This window comes from Corvus cornix, chromosome 2 (genome assembly GCF_000738735.6).
Source record: "Corvus cornix cornix isolate S_Up_H32 chromosome 2, ASM73873v5, whole genome shotgun sequence".
NCBI classification, from domain to species: Eukaryota; Metazoa; Chordata; class Aves; order Passeriformes; family Corvidae; genus Corvus; species Corvus cornix.
This window is the reverse complement of record NC_046333.1, coordinates 102,559,253-102,584,481: the sequence shown is the minus strand read 5'-3', so window position 1 is coordinate 102,584,481 and position 25,229 is coordinate 102,559,253. Positions and strand designations below refer to the sequence as shown.

Here is a 25,229-nt window from a genome sequence, read left to right as displayed (position 1 = left end):
ATGTTTCAGAATCTAGAACAATCTCTTGCTGATAGGGGATTGGAAACAGTTTTTTTCCACATCTGCATTTCATGGTATCTCTTACACTTTCCTTAAAACATCCAGAAGTTTATGGAAACAGGATAGAAGACCTGTTGGGCTCAGGTCTAATCCAACATGGCAATTCTTACATTATGATTAATGAGGTTCCCTTTATCAACAGCTGTGATTCTGACCTTTGTGGCTCTGCTGCTTATCTCCTGATTTATACATCTTCATAACCTGCATCTCATTTAGAATTAAATAAAAATCTAAATAACTTCCATGCAATTACTATAGCCTTTTCAAATATTTGCTCATTCAAACAATTTATTCACAGAATCTCAGATAGTACAACAGCAGCACTCTTCTAAAGTATAGCACTACTATTAGATTGGTTTTTTACATGCAGGCATTCATTATGGCATGTAGGAGAGAAATAATATGCTGACACTAACCTCTCTGAAACTTACTTTGGAGACCCAGTGTTAGAAATGTGCATCTCTCTTATTTAGTATGGTGACATGGTCAGATATATTCAGAGATTTCTTTCCTGGCTTGTAATGTTAGTGTGATTCAGGACATGTTAGCTTGATGTGTTATAAAATGAGCCAGTTTATCTTGAGTTTAGCCTGTGATCAGTGGGGAGAGTGCTTTTCCTTTGGGAGCTGAATGCAAAATAACTGAAGCAGATTGAAGTTGGCAGTAACTAATGAAGTCTTGTGAAGGAGTCAGGAGTCAGTGGGTTACTACATAGGATGGATTGAGAAGACAGTAACAGCAGTCTCTTTGTTGAGTTTATGCTGTCCTTTTTTTTTTTTTTTTTGCAAATCAGTGCTTCTGTGAAGAAAATCTCCTCAAAAAAAATTAAAAATTCCTGATGTATGTCTCTGAAACACAGACATCCACACACGCATTTGTTACAGTGGAGATAATTCCAGGCTTCCATGTTTAATGAGCCAGCATGGTCGCCTAAAGGTGTTCTACATGTTAATAATTTTAATCAGTCACACAGAATTTATGGAGCTAGAATTTCAATTGAAATTAGCATGAGTTAAAACCTCAGTCATTTATTTCTCTGAGAGCTCCCCCTACTTTGCCAGTCTGGATAATGTGCCCTGTTGTCACAGAATCTGGCACAATAAATCAGTTGTTTCTCAGGCACCACTGAGCAGCCTGGTATGGGACTTGCACACAGAGCATAACTACTGGGAACAGAGAGCACTGCAGTTGGGTTTGCATTTGCTATACGTGTAAAATCCGTGGGCATGGGACAAAAGCTGAAGGAGCATAAGGAGGAGGAGTATGCCAGCCTGGCCGTGAAGGTACTGGGAAAGGGGCAGAGACAATGCCAGCCAAGCTCCTGCCTCCTGCCTGGCAGCTGACCCCAGGTCAGCAATCACTGCAAACTGCTTCTGCCTTAAGCCCGTGATTAAATGACTTGAATGACTGGCTAACCTCAACTGTGTACAAAGCAGGGTGAAGGAGGTCAGGCAGGAGGGAGGGAAGCACGCCCTCTTTATGCAATCTTTGGGGAATTTAGCTGGGCTTTGTGCTACGGGTAGCACTGATGCAAACTTACAGCCCACACCACAGTTATTGGAAATTTTTCAGCAATGCTACAGCAATTCAGAAAAATGCTGTGGCGTTACACTATTTTTGTTCCTGAAATACTTGTTGAAGCCTTTTGTTAAACAAAGTCTTTAAGAGTTTTCTTTTTTTAGGCTTTGTCTTTTTTAGGCTCACAATACTTTGGGGATTTTGACTGAAACATCGTGAGACAAACTGATTCAAGCTCTCTGCAGTCTAACTGTCCCAGCCTGTGTGCACAGAGTGCAACAAGATTTGTGTTTTCCACCTCATTAAACTGACAGCAGAAATTAGTTTGTGGTATTAAAGACTAAAAAGTTAAATTACAGCTACACATGTCCTTTATGCAATGGTGTGTGTGAAAGATGTTTGATTTTAATGTTTTCTATAATGGAGAATTTAAATTGCAGTGTTTGTCAAATCTCTAATCTTTGTTTCAGAGTGGAATATTAATTATGCTTTTAACTATAAGAGGTAAATAAAATGAGCATCTATTGCCTGCCTAAGGGTAAATTGCAGATTACTGACAACGTGACATGGCGTACTAAATGTCAGTTTTGTCAAACAAATTTAGAGGAACAGTTAAACTATTAGCTTCCTGTTGTTACAGGGGGGTTTTTTTGCAATGAATGACTGTTCCTAGCAGCAGGGGCACTGTACCATATGGAACACTAACAGAGCTAAATCGAATAAGCGAGATGAATGAGGAGATAGCGCTACAGACGCACTCAATTAATTTATAACTGTCTATTAACTTCTGTTGGTGGTTTTGAATAAACAATAGATTAACCATTACACCCCTTCTCTTTCTTTATGAAACCAGTAGAAAGACAGTGTGGGGAGGGCACACAGTGAAGAAGAAACTGAGCAGTTTCTTTATTTTTACCTCCTGATTCTTAGTAACTCAACTTGTGTGGTATTGGCAGTACCTGCAAGTAACAAATGCATTAGATCCAAGAAGCAAATAAAAATATTTCAGATGTGGTTATGCATGCAAAATAGTTCTTCAAATTACCAATTCTTCAAATTACTCTGCCTGATTTTTTTTTAGGAGCTGTTTTAGTAACAGAGAAGCACTAGTATGGCATGTGAACCTAAGCCAGTCATTGCAATTTATTTGGCAGTTAAAGGAAAAGTGTTGTGATCAGTGCAGAAATAAAATATTGTGAATGTGTCTGCCAATCTGTGTGTGCCCCAAACTACTTTTAGGTCTGAGCTACGTGAAGCAGGTAAGATGCATTAATGTGCCCCTGACTAGGAAAATTTAAAACAGTTGATTTTGTGTACCAGATTATGTCCTGCTAGAGTAATTAGAGTCAGATTATTTCCTTCTAGTTTAAATCCTAATTAAATAAACATAATATAATATATTACTATCCCTGGCTTCCATTTTAAGGTATTGGAGAGAGATGAGAACCTCCTTAGTAAAAAATACCTAAACTCAAGCTATTTCATGTCACACTTTCACATTGGGTGTTCAAAGAGCTAACGGATGAAGATCTTACCACTGCTGAACCTGAAATCCAAAATACCAGGCAGGAAAAGTGGGCAAGGTTAAGTTAAGAGAGGGGCACTAGAGGGGATAAAATAATAAATACAGCAAGACATGATTAGCTCCCACTCTGTCAGTGAGAGTGATCAGTAACTGCCATAAGCTTTGTCATCATGTGATTGCTTAAAGCCAGAGTACTTTTAGACATAAGCCTGAATCGAGTTTAAGTTGCAAACTTCTCTTAAAATTCTTACCCAAGTTGAAAATCTGTAAGTTTGTTTTGAATTATTGTCCCAGTGCAGTGCTGAGGAACACTGCCCATCTGTTGGATCATCTTAAAAGAGGAATTCACAGATACTTGGAGACACTTAAAATTTCATCCTATTTTTAGCCTTCTTGCTGTTAGCAATTAGTGCTACTTAGTTCATTATACCAATAGGAGAGGTAGCTGGGAGATGTTCAGGAGCAGGTGCTGTGGGCTCAGAGGAGATCTGGGAACACAGTACTTAGGGAACACAAGACATGAATTCATAGAAAGCTTGAATCCATTAGATATACTGCACATAAACAGAGTTGTTTGAAAATGGAAAGCTTCCATTTCCTGGACCAACCCTCCATTTAGGTAATAATATTCATCCTGGTGAAATCCTTTCAACTGTCAGCTGAATGCAATGGTCTTCTCCATCTTCTGTGGAAAGACTGACACTGCTGTCAGCCTGCCGCTAACTTCTTCCAAGATCCGTATTACTGATGAGTGAAGTGGTTTTTGTCTGTCCCATTACCGTACATATGGGGTGATGTAAGTTTTAATTAGCAAAACTCCATGAAATATTTAAAACTCTTCAGGTGAAAGGAGTGATATTACTAAAGTGGAAAAATAGCATGAGAGTCTTACATTGTGTAGGAACACGAACTTCTTAGATCCTAGTGGAAAAAAATAAGTTAAAGAATTGGCAGTGACAATCTCAGGCTGGGACTGAAGAGGGGCAATAAGTTGTCCTTGTCAGATTCAAGCCACAATATTAATATGTTCTTATCTGTAGGTTTTTTGACATGTAAAATATAATGTTCCAAGTTATGCAAACATTTCTGTCTGCTTCTGACAGAGTAAGCCTTTTTTTTTTTTTTTTTCAGTTTTAGCTGCACAGGGCAATAATTCCTACACTTCACCTAATTTCTGAAATCAGCTGTTGTGGTAGAGGAAATACTGCTTTACTGCCATTTAAAATTCTACCCAAACTTATGTCCAAGTGTCTGATCCAGGTGTTCATGTATCTCCTTCAGCCTGCATTTCTAAGTCTGTGGGAAAACTCTTGTTAATCTAGCTTCTTGTTACCATAACTTCTCATCTAAATTCAGCTAGAGTCTCCTCACCTGTAATTCACCTATGCCAAAATACTACTGCAGTGCCACTGCCCACTCTTACTTAGTTACTGTTATTTATAATGTTGCAGTGTTTTAAAGGAAGGCACTGTTTAAATAGTGAACATGTGTCCCTAATGAATCACACAGATGTCCACTCATCTGTTTTCAAGTTACTCACTTCCTTGCTGTTGAAGAAACTGTCACAGTACTATTTTTTATCCAGTATTTGTAAGCTTAAAGATTACTAATGACTGTTAAAAATTACCCCCTAATGGAGAGTAATGTCATTCCATGCAGTGACTTGCATGAAACCACATTACCCTCAGTCAGGGGGTAATTTTTAATTACTATAATGCTCTCACAAGTACCCATGGTGCAGCACTGAGGTCATCTTTTTTCCATTACTTAGTTTACTAAGTGACTGAGTTTAATGGATGTACAAGAGATCCTACTTTTGCATTTGGTCTCACACAAGTAAAAGTTAGCAAGTGGAAGCCTGTTAACCTCTTGGAAGAGCACTCATTTCTCCAAGGACAGGAGTGGAATGCGCTGTTCTGAGTTCCTTCTCCACTTAACTGTCCACTGAAGTCAGCTTTAAGGAGTCTTGTAATTTCCTTTGAAAGACACTCCTTTTTAACAAGTTGTCTAGATAGACTATGAAATGTCAATCTAGTCAAAACGTTTGTTTGACATCTGATCCTAAGGTACTTTTAATTTGAATCACACAGTATGTTAAAGAGAAATTGCTGTGATCTAGTCTATGAATATGGTATACTTGCCATTGTGCATTCATATTTCTTTAGGTTTGGAAAACAGTCATAACACTACAGATATTTTCAGGTACTTTTGTAATGTTGCATAGCCATATATTCTATTATGGCTTACTTATACCATTTTATTACAAAATATACCAACATTTGTGCCAAAACATGAAAAGAACCTGTTCCACAGTAAATGCTATACTATTTTAGAAGCATTCCTGTTCACTGCTTTTTTTTTTTCTTTAATGCAAAAAAAGATTTGGCAGATTCTCTAGGAGGGTAAAATTTCCACATATTCCCAAACGTTACTGACTGGTAGTATTGCCTTGCAATTTAATCTCCTGCTAACTTCTCTCTCTCTCTCTCTCTCTCTCTCTCTCTAATTTCTGCTAATGGGGCTCCTACCCAGACCTGTCTTTTGACCTAACCTACAGTTTATTACAGGCCCTAAATTACTCCCTTTCAAGTACCCTCTCCCAAACCATGAAGAGCTTTAACAGAGAATTCTGTGCTATATTATTCAATAAAATCACAGAAAGGATATTATTAACCATTACATTCTTCGGGGGTGCAGAATCATTTTGATGAAACTCTTTTAAGTTTTGTTAAGGAGGTATGCTTTCTTAACAAATTATGGTGTGGTTTTTTTGTTGGGGTTTTTAATAAAGAGCAAGCAGTTTGCTTTGCAGCTGTCACAGTTTGCATCCTTTCTCTGTAGATGATGAGTTGGAGAGTTAGTTTTAGCACTAACACAGCTTAGAAACTTCACCACTGCTATGCAAAGGAATAGTTTGTTATTTTCAACACAAAAGCCTGTTAGTTCTGTTTTTGGCCTCATGGCCACTTCCCTTCAGACAGGTCTGTGTATCTGTAAATCTCAGTGTACTTACTGTATTACATCACTACTATAAACGGTAATACTTCAATACATTTGAAGTACTGGACTGTGTGTTGTAAAAGCAGCAGCTATCATTAGTCTTAAAATTGCAAATTCTAACTGACTGATGTTTTTAATGATATAGTAGTATTTTAGTTGTTTGAGGTTGTTGCCTTTCAAAGAACAGCACAGTGCCTAGCAGCTCGTATTTTTACATATTGTATTTTTGTGATGGATGGGGATCAGGGGAAGGGCTATGACTATTTATTGCTTTGACTCTGTTTGCTCAAAGGAACTTTACCATGCAAGCTCTATTTAGAAGTTACAGATTTTTCCAAGGATAAAAGATGTTGTTCTGTCTTTAAAAGCGTATGTTCACAGAATTTAGAATTAGATTTGAGTACAAGTACAAGGCATTCATTTTTTCTTTGTGTTTCTGTGACAGAGGTATAAAGGTAGTGCGGTTCCATGCAAAATTTGATTCCTCAGTCTTTGGATTATCATTCTGCTTGTGGGTGGCAAAGCTCTGAGTGAAAATCCTATATTATAGGCAATCATTAATTAAAATTCTTTTCAAATGTTAAAGTTATTGTGGCTGTAAAACTGATTGTATTTTCCAGATGAAATTGTATTAGAAAGATTTAGAGAAGCTTTCCTTGACACCTTTCTTACATCTTTTAATTAAGAAAGCCTTTGGTGTTAATAGGTTCAAGTTTGCCAGAATTAGAAATGAAGGTATCTAAATATTTGAAATGTTCTTATGTAAAGCCACTATGGTATGCAGCTGTATCAGCTGCCCTTTCCACCATGCTATAAAGAGCCCGTAAAGTGGATTAATCAGCCTTCCTTGCCATACAGGCCTCACATTAAAATCTTCCTTATGAGCCATTGAAAGCACAAAGGGCCCAACAGACATACCTGCTAAAAGAGAAGTAGGGGTTGGACAGCTTCATTAGCTTTTTATACAGGGGACAGATGACAGCTTCTCCCAGAAGTCGCATTCTGCTGTGTGGGATAAAATTGGATTGAGCGTGCAGCTGCATCTCAGGCTGACCAAACAGTATCAGCCACACAAGGTCTCAGCTGGAGCGCTTCCTCCTCTGGTCATGTCGTTGGATTAGCAGCAGTCCATCTGCCACCACGCTTCCACTGCCAATTAACTGATATACCCATGGCTTGGGAGAGCACTTGAATGGTTTACAAGCTACTTGCTGCTAAAGATCCACTGCTCAGTGCGTTTGCCTGCAGTGAGCACAGAGCAGTGGTGCATTAGTGCACTTCCAAAAATGCTCCAGGTGTATCCTCATGCATCCCACTAATTATTCTACCTGCCTTAAGAGGATGGCCCAATTTCAGCAGCTCCTTAGGAAAAATTATTTTCTTTCTTACATGAATTAGAGTGACTTTTGTTGAGACAGATTACTTCTTGTGGAAGCAAAGGAAGATAGACTCCTAAAAGACTGATGAAAACTCTATGCAGTTGGATATTTTGAACTGCTGAGGTATACTGAATATTACAGAAGTCTTGAAGGAGGGAATTGTTTGAAAAAGTGAAAGGCACATGATAAGAGTGTAGGTGGTGCAGAAAAAATTACGTGCAAGTTTGTGAATGCTCAGTACCAGCACCAGCAAATACGTTTTACAGGCTGCTGCCTGTATTAGGAAACAAAGAGGCAAAAATTATTCAAGTTAGGACTGTGGATCAAAAGCCAGAGTAAACAAGGAACTCTGTCTTTCACAGAGGGCAATATATTCAGGAACTGAAGAAGTACCTCCCACTGCAGCAGGAGTTATACAGGAGCTAGGTCAGGATGCTTATCTGTTTACCAGGACATCTGTACTAACACAATAGAATTTTTCATCAGCAAAAAGCCTTTTTCTCTTGTATTCCACTTCTGGGGATCAGCAAGGCAGTGAATGAGTCATACTAGGTTATGCCTGTCAAAACCTCTCCTTTTGGTTCTGCACTACACCACTACATATCTTTAATTATATGTTTATATATCGATGTGCATGTATATAATAGATACAATATATACAATGCATTTACATATACTTAAATAGAAAATATGCTAAAGAGAAGGGATATTTCAGAGAACTTTAAATGATTTATTTTGACTGCATTTTATGTCCTTATGCTGTTAAAGCCAAATCATAGAATGGTTTGAGTTGGAAGGGACCTTAAAGATCTCTAGTTCAAAACCCCCTGCCACGGGCAGGGACACCTTGCACTAGATCAGGTTGCTCAAAGCCCCATCCAGCCTGGCCTCACAGGACCATGCCTGTCACAACCTTGCTTCTTTTGATATACCTAGCAGGCAATCCATTTGCCCTCAAATGCCTTAGTTTCTGTCCAGGGAGAGAGGGGTCTGTGTAGAGACCTAAATACCTTAAGGGAAAAATATCTCCTGTATTTAAAACTGTCACAGTTTCTGTTGCTTTCTATTAACTTGAGCCTATGCAAACATAGAGCTAGCTTGTTAGATGCCGTAGAGATCCAGGGATCTGCTTCCCTCCACTGGGACTTGCAAGACAGATTTTCTAACCCCATAGTGCAAGTAACAAGGTATTTCACATAGAAGGTACCTGTTCCATACCCAGATCAGCCTCAGGTAGTGATGCACTGTGAGGCTAGGGATTTTCTCTTTGTGGAAGGAAATGCTTATGTGGCAGATTGACTTACAAGGAAAGGTGTTTTCCTGGCCATGCTTACAGACTTTGAGAATATCATAGCAAACCTCAAAGACAGAGGCTAATGTATCATAACAGACACATCTGCCATACATCTCTGTAATTCCTCATGCCTAGAACACCTCAGAAAATATGGTGAAAATTTGGTGTGGGCAAAACCATCCCAAAACAAATTTGCATTAGTTTAACACTGCCTCTTGTTTTGGTTTGTGAAAGCATAGGGTTTCTGGATACCTACAGTGCACACTATGCCTGGGAGTTTGAGGCTCTATTTAAACCTGACAGCTATGGGATAAGAAGGTGTTTTCTTTCATCATTAGCCAGCCTTTTCTAAAATGGTAATTAGTTTCAGGAAAAGAATTTCAAAATCTGTTGTGGATGTGTTCCTGTGAAAAGCTTTCATGTTCACGTTGTCTGGCACTACACATCACACAACTACCTCATCCCGAGTAGGTCCCGCTGTTGTCTGTTTAGTTTTTTATTCAGATCACAGGATAGTATGATGGGTGCAAAGAGGAAAAAAAAAAGCTGTTGAGAGAAAGGGGAGGGATTGCAATGTCAAATTCAAAATACATATTTTAAAATATGTTATAAATAGGGACTTCTTCTACCTTGTGCAGGATCTTTAATCCCAGTCTACACACTACAATGGAGAAAATATCTCTCTCTGAGATCAATATGATACATACATCCTTCATTCATCTAAATAGTTCCCTTTAAAATTTTAGCTTTAAAACAAGATCAGGTATGTATACTAATTTGCATACAGAAGAACCTCAGTAGCATTGGGATGGGCTGCCCAGGGAAGGGGTGTAGTCACCGCCCCTGGAAGTGTTCAAAAAACAACTGGATGTGGCTGTGTTTTAACTGACAGGGTGGTGGTCAGTCAAAGCATGGTCTTGATGGTTTTGGAGGTCTTTTCCAACCTTAATGATTCTGTGATTCTAAGTAAAATGGCATGTATGCTAACAAAAGAGAAAGTGCAGGTTCTGTATAAATTTTCATTTAGTGTTCTTCAAACAGAGTTAGCTAAGAGAATGAAATTTCTTTTTGTGGGGGAAAAAGTATTCTCAGGCAAAAGGAAAGGTCAGGTGTGTAATTTTCCTGTGACCATACATTTCAGAAAAGGATTTCTTCAAAGACTTCAAATACGTCATTTCACTAAACTTGAAATAATGTCATAAAAGCATGTAAAGTAGTATAATGTCATTTTACATTTATGTGCAATTAATGTAGCAGAAATAAATACAAATAAAACAGAATGGAAAATGGAAAGTTTTGTTTTCATTAAAATAAGAAGACATTATTAATAGTATTTTAAAAAAATTAAAACATAATTTGTCTTTTTTCATGGAAAATTCTTACATTCTCATTATGCAGTTCAGTGTGAATATAACTAGCTCTCCAATGGAAAAACTTTATTGATAAAAATATTTACACAAGCTTCAGTCCTTAAGTTAGAAAGGTGGTTTAGTACAAGTGGCAGAAAATAATTAATAAAAAATGAAATTATTAACTGAAAAGAATCTATATCTATCATCATATTTAATTATTTGAGCATTTGTAATTTTGCTAGTATTATTCTATATTATTTCTGACTGCATCTTACATGTAGGACTATTCAAAGAAAAGGTACAGTTGAGGATTGTGTTCAAATCTGTAATGCTTTAAATCACCATGGCTTCCTTTTTATGAAAAAAGCCCTAATACCAGAACACTTAATGGGAATTCTAGAATAATTTGGATCAGAAGGGAAATTCAGAGATCATCTTCTCTAACCTCCTGCTCAAAGCAGACTTTGACTAAATCGAGTTGCTCAGGACGTTGTCCAGCAGGGTTTTGAGTATTTCCAAAGACTGAAATCCCAGGTCTCTGAGCACCTGCTCTCCACTGTTGGACTACCCCAATAGTGACAAAAACTTTACTAATTCTAGTAAATAGGAATTTCCTGAATTGCAACTTGTGTCTAGTGTGTCTTGTCCTTTCATCTTGTTCCTAGAGTCTAGTTCTGTCTCCTCTCTATGCTCCCATTAGGTTAAAACAACACTAAAATCCCCTGTGAGCTTTCTCTTCTCCAGGCTGAACAAGCACAGCTCTCTCAGTCCCTCCTTGTCCAGGATTTGTCTATTGAGAGAAATCCAGGCTGAATTCCCTGCTCAGTCACATAATGTTTGAAAGTCCATTTCCTTTTCTGTCAGAAAGGCTTCTAAGTGTTGCAGCTGGGCTACTGGGTTCTTCCCTCTGCTCATAAAGGATTTGGCATACTTTGGTTTCCTTCATATTCTAAGTGGCACCCTGATCCTCATCCTGCAAATAGTTCTACATGGCTGCTCTAATCATTTAAGTAAAGAAGTCTTTAGTGAAATGAACAGATTCATAAGCATTTGCTTTGTAATTAATTTGTGGGGAAAAAATGAGTTCTAATATTCTGTGTGTTTTTCATAAACACCCCTATAATTCAGGATGACCTAGTCAATTAAACATTGTATTCTCTATTTTCTTTGTTAATTTGAGGATCATAAGCAAAACATAAACTAAAATCCATACTGTGAAATTGTTAAATCTTGAAACAAATTGAGAGGATTTGTGGCTTTTCATTTTTCCTTCCTTAGTTCAGCTGAGTAGAATGGGACATTTTATTGCCCAATTCGTTACTTCTAGTATTCAAGATCATGGTCAAGATTAGATAACAGTAAATTATGGAAAATACTGCTGCTCACATCTCATTACTGTTCTATTCTATTGGGGAGGCAGAAGGTTGTTGGAGTTTTTTTTAAAGTGTGCAGGTGCATTTTTTCTGAAGACCAAGACCAGTGTCTAACTTGAGCCAAAAATAGTGCAGCCAGCAGCTTTGCAGACACAGAGTTCTGCCAAAGCTTCTCAAATTCCTTTTTTCTGCCATAGCCTAGAGCCTTCCCTGAAGAACCTGTCAATCACACTAAAATACACCGAGGTCCTCTTGGGTGGATGTGGAAGAACTAAACCATAACCACAAAATTAACTTTCTCTGAGAGCTAAGTAAAGAGTCAGCCCATTTCAAATAAATGTTACATTAATCTGATGCACCACATAGCTTCATTTTTTGCAGCTGGTCAGTCACCAGTGATGCCTCTGCATCAGCCATTGCATCAGCAAATTCTGTTAGTGCAATGCCTCCTTTGACCTGAGGTGTTCTTGGGTTTGATGCTATAAGCCTCACTTGCAGAAACTCAGATAACCTGGTGTTCATACAAATCAGAAACTGAGAAAGAAGTAAGCAGAGTGTTTAATGATGTCGCTGTAAGCAAATCTCAAAGCATGTGCTGTATACTTGAATTCAAGAAGGAACACTTAGCAGCAAAAGTAGATGAGCTGTGTATCTCTGACTGCAGCTGTACCTTACTTTTCCATCATCTTTTCCCTCTTATTTCCCATTCACCTCCATATTTTCTTTCCCTTTCCTCAGCCACTCAGGTCATGCCATACTTTCCCTGTAAGCTAACAGTGATACGGGGATCTTTCCAAATACCTTTCCTCTTTTTGCTTTGATCTCTTGTGATGCTAATGAACCAATCTACTAATAACAAAAAAGTGCAGAAAGACCACTAAAGTTCTTACATGCAGTGAGTAAAAAGCAAAGTTAAGAACAACAGAAATCAAAACTGGGTTTGTTTGTGCTAATAAAAATCAAAACCATTTTCATTAACCTCCACCTTCATGTAAAAAATTTGCACTCTTTTCACTCAGTTCTTGTAACTCTGTAAGTTAAAGGAATCCTTCCCCTACCCCTTTACTTGTATTCTTTTCTGCTTCTCTCTTTACAGCCAGTCCTGCTGTTATTGGAATGTCTTCTTGGTCTGAAAGTGCATCCAGAGTCTCTGGCAAAAAAATGAAAGTCCCAGTGAATGAAGGGGGGGAGGGAAACTAAATCCTGTGGTGTCAAAAACAGTTTCCAAAATTTGAGCATCATCACAGCATTTTTAAAAATTTCATTCTTTTTTCTTTATCAGCAAATGCAAGAGCCTGATAAAAATGAAATGAATAATGTTAGCATTTGCTTTGAAGCAGGAAGCTGATAATTAGAACAAAAAGAAGGTGCCTAAAAGAAATTATAATAAACCACCCCTTTGTACATCAGGTGAAAAGGCTTATGTACCCTTGGCTGTATTAAAATATTTGTAATCTCCAAATCAGTAGTACAACATACTGTTGTACCTTTAATTCGTTCTGATGTCAGTGCAAAATATATGTTGAACTTCTTAGGACAAAGAATAATTTTATAATCTAATACAGGTTTGCATACTAAGAGATGATAAGCAAGGAACAGCACAATTCAGTGTTATCCTGCCACCACTTGCTTTTTTGTAATTCTCCTGACAATTACTTTCCCTGTGATTGTTCTCTAGAAATGCCGGTACTTGAATTGGGGGCAGCTTGTAAAGTATTTTATTAAGTGTTCACTAGTTCTTGCTGCAAAATGGAGCGCCTTTAAAAATATTTCTCCTAACCTCAGTTCCTGTCTGATAGAATATTGACAGAGCACAGTTTAATGTCACTGTGAAATTGCAGTCTTGAGCATATTACATTTCAAGATAAGACATATAAATGTTAAATTGAATGACAGAAGTTCAGGTGAGCAGAACTTTACTATCACTAATGCCATACTGTTTATATTTCATTTCCTTATTTGATTTCAATTGCTTCATATTTGTGGCTCAGTCCATGTAGGGGAAATAGAAAGGGGTTCAGGGTAAAGTGTTGCTGTTTTGATAAGAAATGTAAAGTAGACTAAAATACTAATTACTTGTAGTTATAGTTATTTAATAACACCTAAAGAAATTTACCATTTTGATTGGATTAGATACTCAAGTTCTGAAAACTTGTTTTCTATAAGGACTTTTTAAAAATAAAAAGCAACATAAAGAGTACAAATGAGGCGTTGGGAGATTCAAGGTATTCCCAAATAAAGAAAAAATAAATTCTAAAAATAGAAAGTAACATTTTGAATTTTCTAATGCAGATTAGAATACCCGATGTTACCAAATGTGTACTAGCTCACACACATGTAATTCTCACAATGATATGTGATGTGTGGGTTTGTCTCTGCTTTAGAGGACCCATTGTTGAAGACAGGAAAGCAATCACAGTTATTGAGAAGGACTGTTTTGTTGTTCAGGAGAAAGTAATTGCAACATAAGCTGGAAGAATGTATAAAAACTCAACAAACAAGGAACAAGTCTGTTACCTTTGCAGGCTTTTTTACCCTCTTCCTGTGGAGAGCTTTTATCACATTATGTCTTCATACTGAATGTTGCTGAATCAGTTATGTGTATTAAATTATTTCAGGTTGAAGCATATTCCCCAAAATTAGCTGTGTGTTTTCTTTTAACATATCCTAGGCAGCCAAAATAAATGGGCAAAGTAATAATAATAATAATAATAATAATAATAATAATGATGTCGATTAATACTGCTGGAATTGCAAGTAGCCTAAAAATCAAACAAAGTGAGTCATTCTGAGTGTTAGAAAGGCAAATAATGTATTCGAATCCTGTTTCCTGCATTATCTGTTGAAGGGATTGTTAATACAATAAAAAATGCATCCAATTTTGGAATAAAAGTCCACATCATGTCTGTGATAGTGGCCAGTAACAGACCTTTAGATGAATACAGGAATGGAGTGAAGGGAAGGTAATGCATTCACGGTCCTCTGCTCAGCCTTAATCAGTTTTTCTTTTACCAGTACTAACTTTTGGTATCTCTAGAGTCCTAGTGGTGATGTGTTGCAAAATTTTCATAGAATCATAGAATGTCCTGAATTGGAAGGGACCCACAAGGATCACTGAGTCCAGCTCCTGGCCCTGCACAGGGCACCCCAAGAGTCACATCATGTGCCTGAGAATGTTGTCCAAATGCTTCTTGAACTCTGTCAGGCTGGTGCTGTGACCACTTCCCTGGGGAGCCTGTTCCAGTGCCCAACCACCCTGTGGGTGAAGAATCTTTTCCTAATATCCAACCTAAACCTCCCCTGACACAACTTCAGGCCATTCCCTCAGGTCCTGTCACTGGTCACCACAGAGCAGAGATCAGTGCCCGCCCCTCCCCTTCCCCTCATGAGGAAGCTGTAACTGCAGTGAGGTCTCCCCTCAGTCACCTCCAGGCTGAACAGACCAAGTGACCTCAGACACTCCTCATACAGCTTCACCTGAAGGCCCTTCACACTCTCTGATTGCTTAATGTCTTTTTGATACGGTGGTGCCCAAAAATGCACAGAGGACTCAAGGCAAGGCAGAGCAGAGCATTTTCTGTGTTTTGTGAAAATATTTATTTTATATTAAAAAAAAAATCTATATACTCCCTGCTTCTGGTTCTTTCATTGTTGAGAAATAATAATTCTTTATTAATTTCTTAGTTTTCTCCATGTTTTTGGATATACTTTTATCATATTCTCAGTTCAACTGCCTCCTTTTTAAACTAGGGACTCCTTATCTATGTAAGGATTACTGCTTTTCTGGTAGGATTTGCTCCTTTGATCTTCCTATCACCTCTCTGTATATGTTCTCTACTTTGTGAAAATCTTTTTTGGATAGGCATGTGTCAGAACCGCATGCAGTGTTCAAAATGTGGAAGCTCCATAAATCTATAAAATTGCTTAATCACATTTTCCATTTTGTTCTCTATCCCTTACACAGTCACTTCTGACTTCTTTTTGCCTAGTGCTGAACTTTTTGTCTTCAGAGAACCAGTGACTATCAGATTTCTTTCTTCAGTAGTTTATGAAGTCATTTAGATGCAATACGGTGTGTGCATAATTAGGATTATTTTTCCCATATGCATGACTCTGTATCGTTCAACACTGAGTTTTGTCTTAAGTGAATATCCAGTCACTCTACCTCATGAGATAAAAGAAATAACTTTTTAACTCTATTCCTAATTTTTACGACAATTTAAAAATTGTGTTTTGTGCAAAAAGATAATGGATATTTTCTAGATCAGTGTGTATATGGGAAATAGTGCAAATCCCAACATGCAATTATGTAGGATAGACACTAGTAATGTATCTCTGTTGTGAAAAAATGACCATTTAACCCTACCCTTGGTATCACATCTTTCCAACCAGCTGCTAAAGGATTTTACTAAAAGATCATTCTTATTGTAGTTTAGATTCTTTTAGAGGTTTGGTGAGCAAACTGTTAAAAGCTTTTGCAACTACAAATGCACTGCGCCACTGGGTTGTATGAAAGCCCCCAATCCTTTCTTCATCTGAACCATTTCTGTGAGAAGTAAAATTTGAAACAGTAACTATGTGAGAAGCAGCTATTTTATCTTGAGTTTCAGTAAGTGCAATAGATCACTGCATTAATGGAAAGAAAAATTCAGCCCAATTCCCTTAGCAGGACAATTACAAATTTCATCTCACTTTGTTTATTAAGATCTTGGTGACGGTAGTGTGTTGCTAGACCTGTGGGAAGTAGCAGCATCTTGTTTCTCCTTTCTTTTCTTGGTAAGAAAGGAGGGATACTGATACAAAAAGGAGAGTACCACTCTGCTTGGAATGGGGAAACAGGAAGTGAGTGGTTTTGTTAGATTCAAATTAATCTGCATTTCTCACTGTTCCTAAATTAAAATGGAAGGCACATTTTTGGCAGGGCCTGAGTTCATTCCAACCCCAGTCGCCATTATCTTAAAAATTTTTATTTTTACTGTTGTTACATTCCTCTAATTAGTGTCCCATTGTGCCTCATTCTTTGTGCCCAGAGCTTTTTAAACACAAAAAGGCAAGCTAGGTCCAAAAGAGTTTTGTTATTTAAGTCAAGACAGGACAGAGAAAATGGATACAGGAAAATACATGGAAAATAAACCAGACAGTGGCTAACAATGTAGTAGCAACTTAGCAGTTATTGCAGTTGGTTTCTTGAAGGGTTTGAGGGAGAAGTCACAGAGAAGGAGGGTTTTTGAGAAAGGTATTGAGTTAGGCTTGCACAAGTTTTACAGCGTGAGCCTTTCAACAAGAAGGGACTGTACAGGAGAAGATGCATCATTGGAGAGTTTCATCATGGTAGATAAAATGGGGACAGATTGTGATGAACTGTTCAGCTTATTACTTTCCTGGACTGTTTTTATTAATATTTGTAACAGAACAGAGTAAACGATACACAAAATCCCACACAGTTTTGCAGGGGAAGTCTGTATGATTGTCTGCTCTGCATTTTACTATATTTTAACTATTATACCAGTTCACTTCATGCTATTTCTTGTGCTTTAAAATTCCAACAGTTCCTAGTTAGTCTTGAGATTTTTCTGAATATCAGGCTCCTCTTTCCTGAGACTGATATAGTACATTCTCTTTCCTCATATAGTCATGGTAACACTATTTCTGTGATAAGCTGATCTTTTTGCTTTCCCTACAAAAATAATTTCATCCTAGGTAATGATCATGGGAGCTTCCATCTGTTTTATGTTTTTCCTTTGGTTGTAGATCTCTTTTCCTTTAAGAAGGATGAAACATCAGACAGTAGCTATGAAGTGTCTTTTCCGCGAGTGAAGATGATCAAATATTTAAACCTTTTTTTTCCCCCCAAAATTTACTTTAAACCTAAGAGTATGAGTGGTGGTGGTGATGTGAGGTACCATGGTTTTACAAGTTTCTTAAATCTTGTATAGTTAGAGCCTCTTGGGGATTGTGAGACCCAAGGAATGGATGAGAAGCAGAGACTGCAGCACTGCAACACTTTCAGCAGTATCTGAATAAACTGCAAATGCTAAAAATGTTATATTCAGCTAAAGTTTACTTGACTGAGTCCAGTGGGTGTTTTTGTTCACAGTACAGAAGTCTGGCTGGTATCACTCTCTTCCTGTAACAGTTGTTTCAGATTTGAACTTTTCCCACAAGACCTATTTCCAGTATTAGATTCAGATTGAGAAGTACTGTACAGTTGTTACTGTCTTAAAAAATAAATCTGCTGTAGCTTAATTATGTGACCAAAAGATTGGAAGGGGAGCCATGCATGGCTGCCATCTAAATGTGCTGCCATCTAAGGGTGAAAGAGGAAAAAAGATACCCATTTCATGTTAATACTTTGATAAGCCTGTCCTTACAAAGGACTTCCATGAAGTTATTCATGTATTGGGTGATAGGTCTCAGATTCAACTTCGAATAATATATTACTTATTCATTACAATTAGGTATGGAGGAGGGGGAAGATGGAAGGATGCAAAGATCTAAGAGTTTTGTTTTACTTATGGTACTTGAATGAAATTTAACTGTCTCTGATATGAAAGAGTTCAGACCATTATCTAATGCTACTTCTGCATTTATGCACCGTGGAGTAATAAAGAACCAGTTTTATTATCAAGTCTACAGAGTAAGCAAAGGCTCAAGCAAACACAGGTGATTCCTGCACTGGGATGGGCAAAGGCATAACTGCTCATGCTGCAAGTGCTGCAGCAGGTGTTTAAGGCAGTGTACTTCATTCACTGTCAGTCATGAGGAATGGGGTGGCAATCTATCAGCTTATTGAGGGCCAGACATGACCCTTAATACTCTTCTGTGCAGCGACCCAATACCATGCCTGCACTTACTATTCCTACTTCTATTATCAGCAAGACTTTAACTTCAAAGGCATTTTGAGCTTTAGTCATGGATTAAGATACGGCTGAGCTTGGTACTACATTGGTACAGAACACAACAACAGCTCCTGCCCAAATGGCTTCTTATCTAGGTGGAAGATAAGGGATAACAGGTGGATAGATGGGGAACATGAGGAGACTGAGGCAGTACTGATCAGCACAGAGAGCAGTAATATTAGTACTTTGTAAAGTTTTTGTCTGCTGGCAGTGATTTGAAGCAGAAGAGCGAGATATCAGTCAGGAGGGCTACAGAAAGCCCCTCCTGTGCAGCATGAGAGGAGACAGATGTTTGAATATCTAGGGGAGGCTGGTGTGAAATTTCTGTCTGTGGTGGGAACCATCTTTTCATACTGAGTAAGAGTTAACAAAGAGAAAGGCTTTGAAAGTTAGCACAAGTTGGTTATGCTTGGTACAGTTGGCCTCCAGAAGTGGAAGGAACCTAGATGAGATAATAAGCTCCGGTAACTTCTACCGTAAGATATGTAAAAGATGCTTCTGGCAGATGAATATGACCTGGCTTATTACGTTTTCCACAGAGCAAAAGTCACTGAATTAACAGACAGGACAAGTAAAGTCTGTGGAGCAGTTATTTTTTTTAAACCCATACCTTGACGATATTCTACAGAAGGAATCTGGAAAATTTAAATTAAGACTGTAGGCAAGAACTTGAAGAAAGGCTTGGTCTAAGATGGAGTCACAGGCCAGGGAAACAGGCCAAATAGTTATGGGATCCACTATCATCAGGATCACAGATGCCTCACAGAGGTTGAAGGAAAAATCAAGAGTTTTGGACATGCTGTTTTGGGATGTAACTAAGCATAACTCAGGAGGAGACAGTGAGACTTTAGACTGAAACAGACAGATCTGGAAAAAAACCAAAGAGGTGTACGCATCCAAAGCAATTCAATAGTTTAATGAACCACTATTGTAGTATCGGGTTTAAGATCTTGTCTCTGACAGACCACTCCTGCTGAGAAGCAACTAACTCATGTGACTAATTCTCATGAAATCAAGAGTGATAGAAAATAGTCTTTAGGAATGCAAGTCAATTTAAAATGTCTCTTGAGTGTGCAGTGTGTATTCAGAGCTCCAACATACACTATACAGTATTATGTAAACCAGATTGCTGGGTTACACAGGGTCTCAGTGAAACCTCTCCAGACTGTTCTATGTATGTGAAGCGAACATTGGTATTGATTTGTCAGTTCCAGTGGAATCTCTCATATCATTTTCATTTATATGTTTAATCAGATGTAGCCTCTGATACTGTAGCTCACACCACTTTCATATCTAAGTAGTCCCCTTTAATTCAGTGGTGGTTCCCAAAGATTAAGGTGCTGTTGACCACATGTCAGTGCATTGGCAACTATTCTTTGATTATCAGACTGAAAGAGATGAGAGTAAAATAAAGTTCCAGAAATGCTGAAACAAATGTACATGTTACTTCATAATATGGTTACAAACTACAACACACTGATGTAAATAACATGAAGACTATGTCTGCTTACTGAGAGTTGTTTTTCTCCTTTTTTTTCCTCATCATTCATTTCTTAAGAAAATTGGCTAAAAAGCGGAAAGAGACACTGAGTAGTACTCGGCAGGAAATGACAGTGATGGTGAATTCAATGGATAAAAGCTACACTGAGCAAGGCACCAACTGTGATGAAGCTTTCTCTTTCATGGACACGCACAATCTAAATGGGAGATGTAAGTTTTTTCTTTTCTTTTCTTTTTTTTTTTTTTTGAAGGTGAAAGAAAGGTGCAAATGGTTTTAAAAATATTCCTCATTACTCAGTCATGGAAAATCCATGGGACCGAGAGTTTCCCACTGTGCAGCACATTACAGTGTCTATTCAAATGAGCAAGACAGTCAGACATCAAGAATAGACTTCTTTAAAAATAATATGGATAATTGAGCTTTTTTCTGTCCATCCTTTTCTTCTGCAGAAGAGCAGTGACATTACTGAAACAGTAGTTTTACCTTTTTCCAATCTCCATTATGTTGAAAATTTGATATCCCTCATGCTGTCCCAAGTCCTTCAAATGCTTCCCCTGCTCACTTCTTTTTTGGTAGTATAAATTTTTTTTTGAATGTAATAACTTAATAATGATAATTTGATTGTCTTATTATTTCCAATTCTAGATGATGCTCTTTCTGTTGCTTGTCCAGAGGAAGAACTCAGTGGACTTATCTGTTCTGTAATTTCATAAGAGATTCTCTTATATCCTGGGTCTTCTTGGATCTACCCTGAAAATAAATAAGATTTGGGATATAAAATTTCCTGTATTAGAATTTTAGTCAAGGTCTCACTTCTGTCAGAGGGTTAGCCCTAAGCAAAGGCCATGAAAAAACAGTATTTTTTTTAATTGTTTAAAAGAATGACTAGGTTCAAAAAGTTTTTTTGATTTTGTGGTTCTTAAGGAACCTCAGGGTTTTTTGCATGCCAGTGGCTTTTTAACATCTTCAGAATTTGTCAAAGATTAAATTTTGTTTCAAGTACTAACGGTATGCAAGGCCCAACTCCCACTCTTTAATAATATGCTTAAGAATTTATCTTTGATGAGCTCAATTGTACAAACACTCTGTGAGGTTTAAACAGTGAGACTTTTCTCAGCAGCATTAGGCTCAGAATTTGCAATGTTAATTTGCATTTGAGTTAGTTTTGAAATTGATTTGAAATAAATCTTTCAAATCAGACTTGCTTTTCTGGTGAGAACATACCCTTGCAGTTAATGAGATTGCTTATTTCTGTGAAGAGATCAAGAGGTTTTACTTCATCTTGCATCATCATGAGACAGTTTTCCAGTGGTGCTACTGAATGGTCATAACTACAAATGAAGCTGTAATGAGTTCCTGGGACTAAATCCTCTTTACGTAAACCACCTCAAATCTATTTGAAATTATTGCCGTAACAAGTTTTTTATACCACTCCAGGGCTAGAACCTCTAATTAGACTTGCCATAAGAACCATGGTCACCAGAAGGTGCACACTGACAGTCTTCAGGAATAATCTTTGTGTAAAGCCTAGTAGTCAAGAGATGTAGAACATTCCTACTCCCTATGAAAGTTCATTATCCTGTCTTCATTCTCTACCTACCAAGTTTTATTACCTGCAGCAGCCGTGACCTCAACTAATCTCTGCATCCATAGCCAAAAGAAGTATCACTCTGTTCTGGCCATCAAGGAAATGTAATCTCCTCATTCCAGAGACATAATCAAAGGACCATGGTCTCAGATGTATTAATTTCTATGGTAAATGATAACTGTCAGCATTATTTAAGCCAGTTTTGAGATATCCAGATCTTAACAAGGGCTAGCAAATGTTTGCGCTGGAAGATCAACTGAAAAAAAGATGGCTGAAAGCCAGCAGGAGTAATCTCACTCCTCATCCAGCAGATCCTGTCTTCCTCAACTCTTTTGCTTCAGACATTCTTGTTAGTCCGTTTACAGGTATCCAGAATGTGCTTGCATTCCCTGATCAGACTGAGTTTGAGCTGTGTAGACAAGCAACTGAGGCTGAATTTGCAAGGAGCTTTGCTTAAAAGCCTCTAATGACTTTTTGGCTGAACATCCTGTAAAATGCTGTGATTAACTCTCACCTGTTAGATGTATCTGTGTTTACAATGGTAATTTGCATGATATTTGTATACTGGGGGCAAACTGAACTTAATTTGTTCCATTGGGCTTTCCCATTGGTTTTACAAATGGTTCAATGATTAAATACCAATGTGAGTATTGGTCTGTGTATCACTCCCTGAAAACCACTGTTAAACAAAGAGTAATATTCAGGGTCTGTTGCACATTATCCACCTGTCTAAACAAATCACATAAAAAAAGGAGAGGAAAAAATAAACTACAGTAGAATATTTGCATACAGTATTTATAGTATTATAAGGAAAACTTATTAATGATCAAAGCTTCTGTCAAAAACATCTCTTGTCGTTGTGATGTCTTGTTACAAGCATCAGTATTCGGTCTAATCTTGTGAACTAAGAAGTACATTTCCCATCAGTGATCAAAATGCTTTCTCCAATGACACTTCTTTTTAGAGAATTTATCAAATTCAATGAGCTATTTCATTCACTAGACTTGCCTGGTTCTCCCTAGGTCCTGATTCCAGTGCAAGAAACACAACAGGATGAACTCTAAGCCAAATCAATCCTATATGCTGTTTCACTCAGCTTAAGTAGCTGTGTATCATTTCTCTGTCTCTAACCAGCTTTGTTTCTCTTTGCAGCTGTATCTTCACCATCTTCATTTACAATGAAAACTAACACACTGAGCACAACAGTGCCTAATTCTTATTATCCAGGTAACCAGTTTTTTTCTTGGTTTCCACCCTCTATAGACCTTTCCATAATGAAAGCATACATATTTATGTTATTATACTTCTTGCCATCAACATTTAATGCATATATAAGAAACATACCTGCTGCTAACAGTAGCTTTCTGAAAGAAAACTCGGGAACATGTATCAATCATTTACTGTTCTCTCTCTTTTTACCTTTTCTGCATTGACCTGCTTATGATGTATGACAGATCCATTTGTGCCAACTGCAATTTTAGGTGAGAACATTTCCCTTTATCAAAGTTTATTGCTGAAGTAATTTCAGAAGTTGCAGTTCTTGGGGAGCAGATAATAGTATGCAAAATGCTGGAGCTTTATGCTAAAGGGAGGGGTGGTAGACTTGGCTACACTGAGGTGCTAAGGACAGTTATCAGGCTTGATTACTACTGTCATAGTGCAAGTCATGGGAGAAAAGAAATAATTTTAACAAGTGGATTTGGAAGGAAATGTTTATGCATGTATTTGGAGTGACACAAAAGAATTTGATTATCATAGCAATTGAAATAGTTTCCCTCATTTTTTTTCTGTTTTAGCTTAGAACTGAAGATGTCACTTCTTAAAAATAACTTTTTTTCCTAGTTAAACTACTCAGGATACAGAAAATCCAACAAAATACAGTTTTGGCCATCTACCAGCTATCATGTCTTCTGACAGTTCTGCAGAGTTTCTGACTTGCTTGTTAAAGTGAAGTTTCAGAGAGGAGATGGTATTTTGAACAGCAAAATGATAACATGACACTTATAGTATATAGTTTATTATGCATCAGATGTCACAGGAATGAAATAAAACAGTAGATTAAAAACATTCAGTTAAAATATAAAGCATTTCCACTTGGAATTGAGGAACATCTGCTATTGTCCAGTGTCAGAAAGAGAGAGGTTTCTGCACAGTGCTAAACAGTAAGCATGAGGCGCTATTGCATTTTCAGTGCTTAACTCTAACCCCTTTGTGGCTTGTATTCATTTACACCTCCTTCCCATGCTAACTTTAAACTAAACAGGGGCAGTTTTTTAATAGTAATTAATAACATAACAGTGCACTGTAGCAAGAATTCAAACTCCTGTGTTAAGCCTATTTATTTACTCATTTTTCAATTTATATTTTCACAACAAATTTTCCTTTCTCCTCTTTTTTCTTCTAATCACTGTAAAAAAGTTAAGACCCCTTAACTGATTCCTGTCCTTAAGCTGTAAGTTAAACAAGCTTACATAGAAGTAGAAGGAAGCATATAAGAAGTAAAAGTTAGGAAGGCAATCTTGAAAATTTGTTATTGTGAAAGAATATTTAGTGCAGTGCACTTCAGTGTGCTAACTTTGAGAAGGAACTTTGCTGGTTTTATACATTATGTAAATCTGGAAGAAGGTAATGGTAGTGACTGTAACAATGTAATAATCTGCATGCAAATGAAATTTGCAGTGCCTTTTAACTGCCTGAGATGTTAGATTTTTTTGTGTGCTTTAGTATTCATTCAGCGCTTCATCCAGTAGATGTGCTTTCTGACCTTGTGGGTGGGCTAGGAGAAATGTACTATCATCAGGAGAAAAACTTTGAGATTTCCTATCTGTATTATTAAGTTTTAGTTAATGGTTTCTTTGGTTATTTTTGTGATCCTTTTCTATATAATAACAATGGCAAAATTATTTGTTAGCTTTTTTCCCCCAAGAAATAATGTCTAAGCAAGTAATTCAGCTATCAGGCAAACACACACTGTGAAAAATAAATCCTCTGATTTTACTAAGTCTGTAAAATCTTTTAATTAGTTAGGTGTGTATTTTATGGTCTACTGCAGCAAACCTGTGCTTACTCATCTCGGAAAATATTTCAGTTATTTCACTGCATAAAATAAATATTTTTGTAAGTTTACATGTTAAAAATTTAATACCATTTTATGAGCAGTGCTCCATTCAGATTAGATCTCTCCCAATATGTGTTTATGACTGTCTGTACAGGAATAGTGTTGTATCTTAGGTAAATCAAATTAACTATGCTTGAGTTGGTAGAGGAATACAGCTATTAACAAAGTATGCAGGGTTTTAATTACAAGTAATACCTGCTCTCACTGTCTTCCACTGTCCAAAGAAGTTGTGTTAAACTGCAGGGTCAAGCCTGTAGTTAAAACTAAATGACCTTCAGAGTGTGACCTCCTGGGAAAGGTACACAGAGTTCAGTTTTCAAAATCTGCTAGAAAAGCCACAACACAGTTACTGATTCCAAAGTATATTATTTAATAAATGTTGTATAGCTCTACAGGAATGGATAAGTGTAGAGTAGGACAACTGAAGCTGTAGGAGTATTTAAGCCAGGCAAACGTCCCATTGCATATGGATACTGCATCTGGGGGAGCTCACCCTTTAAAAAACTCACAGCCTGAAAAACTCATGCTACAGTGCTCAGAGGCAAAGTAAAAAACTGTAATATCCGTGGCTCCTAGTGTACCATACAAACCAAGGATTAAAAACACTTTACTTAAAACAACT

General features: G+C 37.4%; 1 protein-coding gene across 11 annotated transcripts in view; it reads left to right on the top strand.

Moving 5' to 3' along the window:
* PTPRM (protein tyrosine phosphatase receptor type M) overlaps nt 1-25,229 on the top strand; it is a 453,496-nt gene that overhangs the window by 339,505 nt on the left and 88,762 nt on the right. For 6 of the 11 annotated variants that reach the window (XM_039549179.1, XM_039549178.1, XM_039549185.1 and 3 more), the window contains 3 exons: nt 19,959-20,110; nt 22,642-22,716; nt 22,944-22,970. In XM_039549179.1, the coding sequence (XP_039405113.1) occupies nt 19,959-20,110; nt 22,642-22,716; nt 22,944-22,970 (254 nt within the window). The remainder of the gene's footprint in view (nt 1-19,958; nt 20,111-22,641; nt 22,717-22,943; nt 22,971-25,229) is intronic. The other 5 variants (XM_039549181.1, XM_039549188.1, XM_039549183.1 and 2 more) reach the window with 2 other exon arrangements.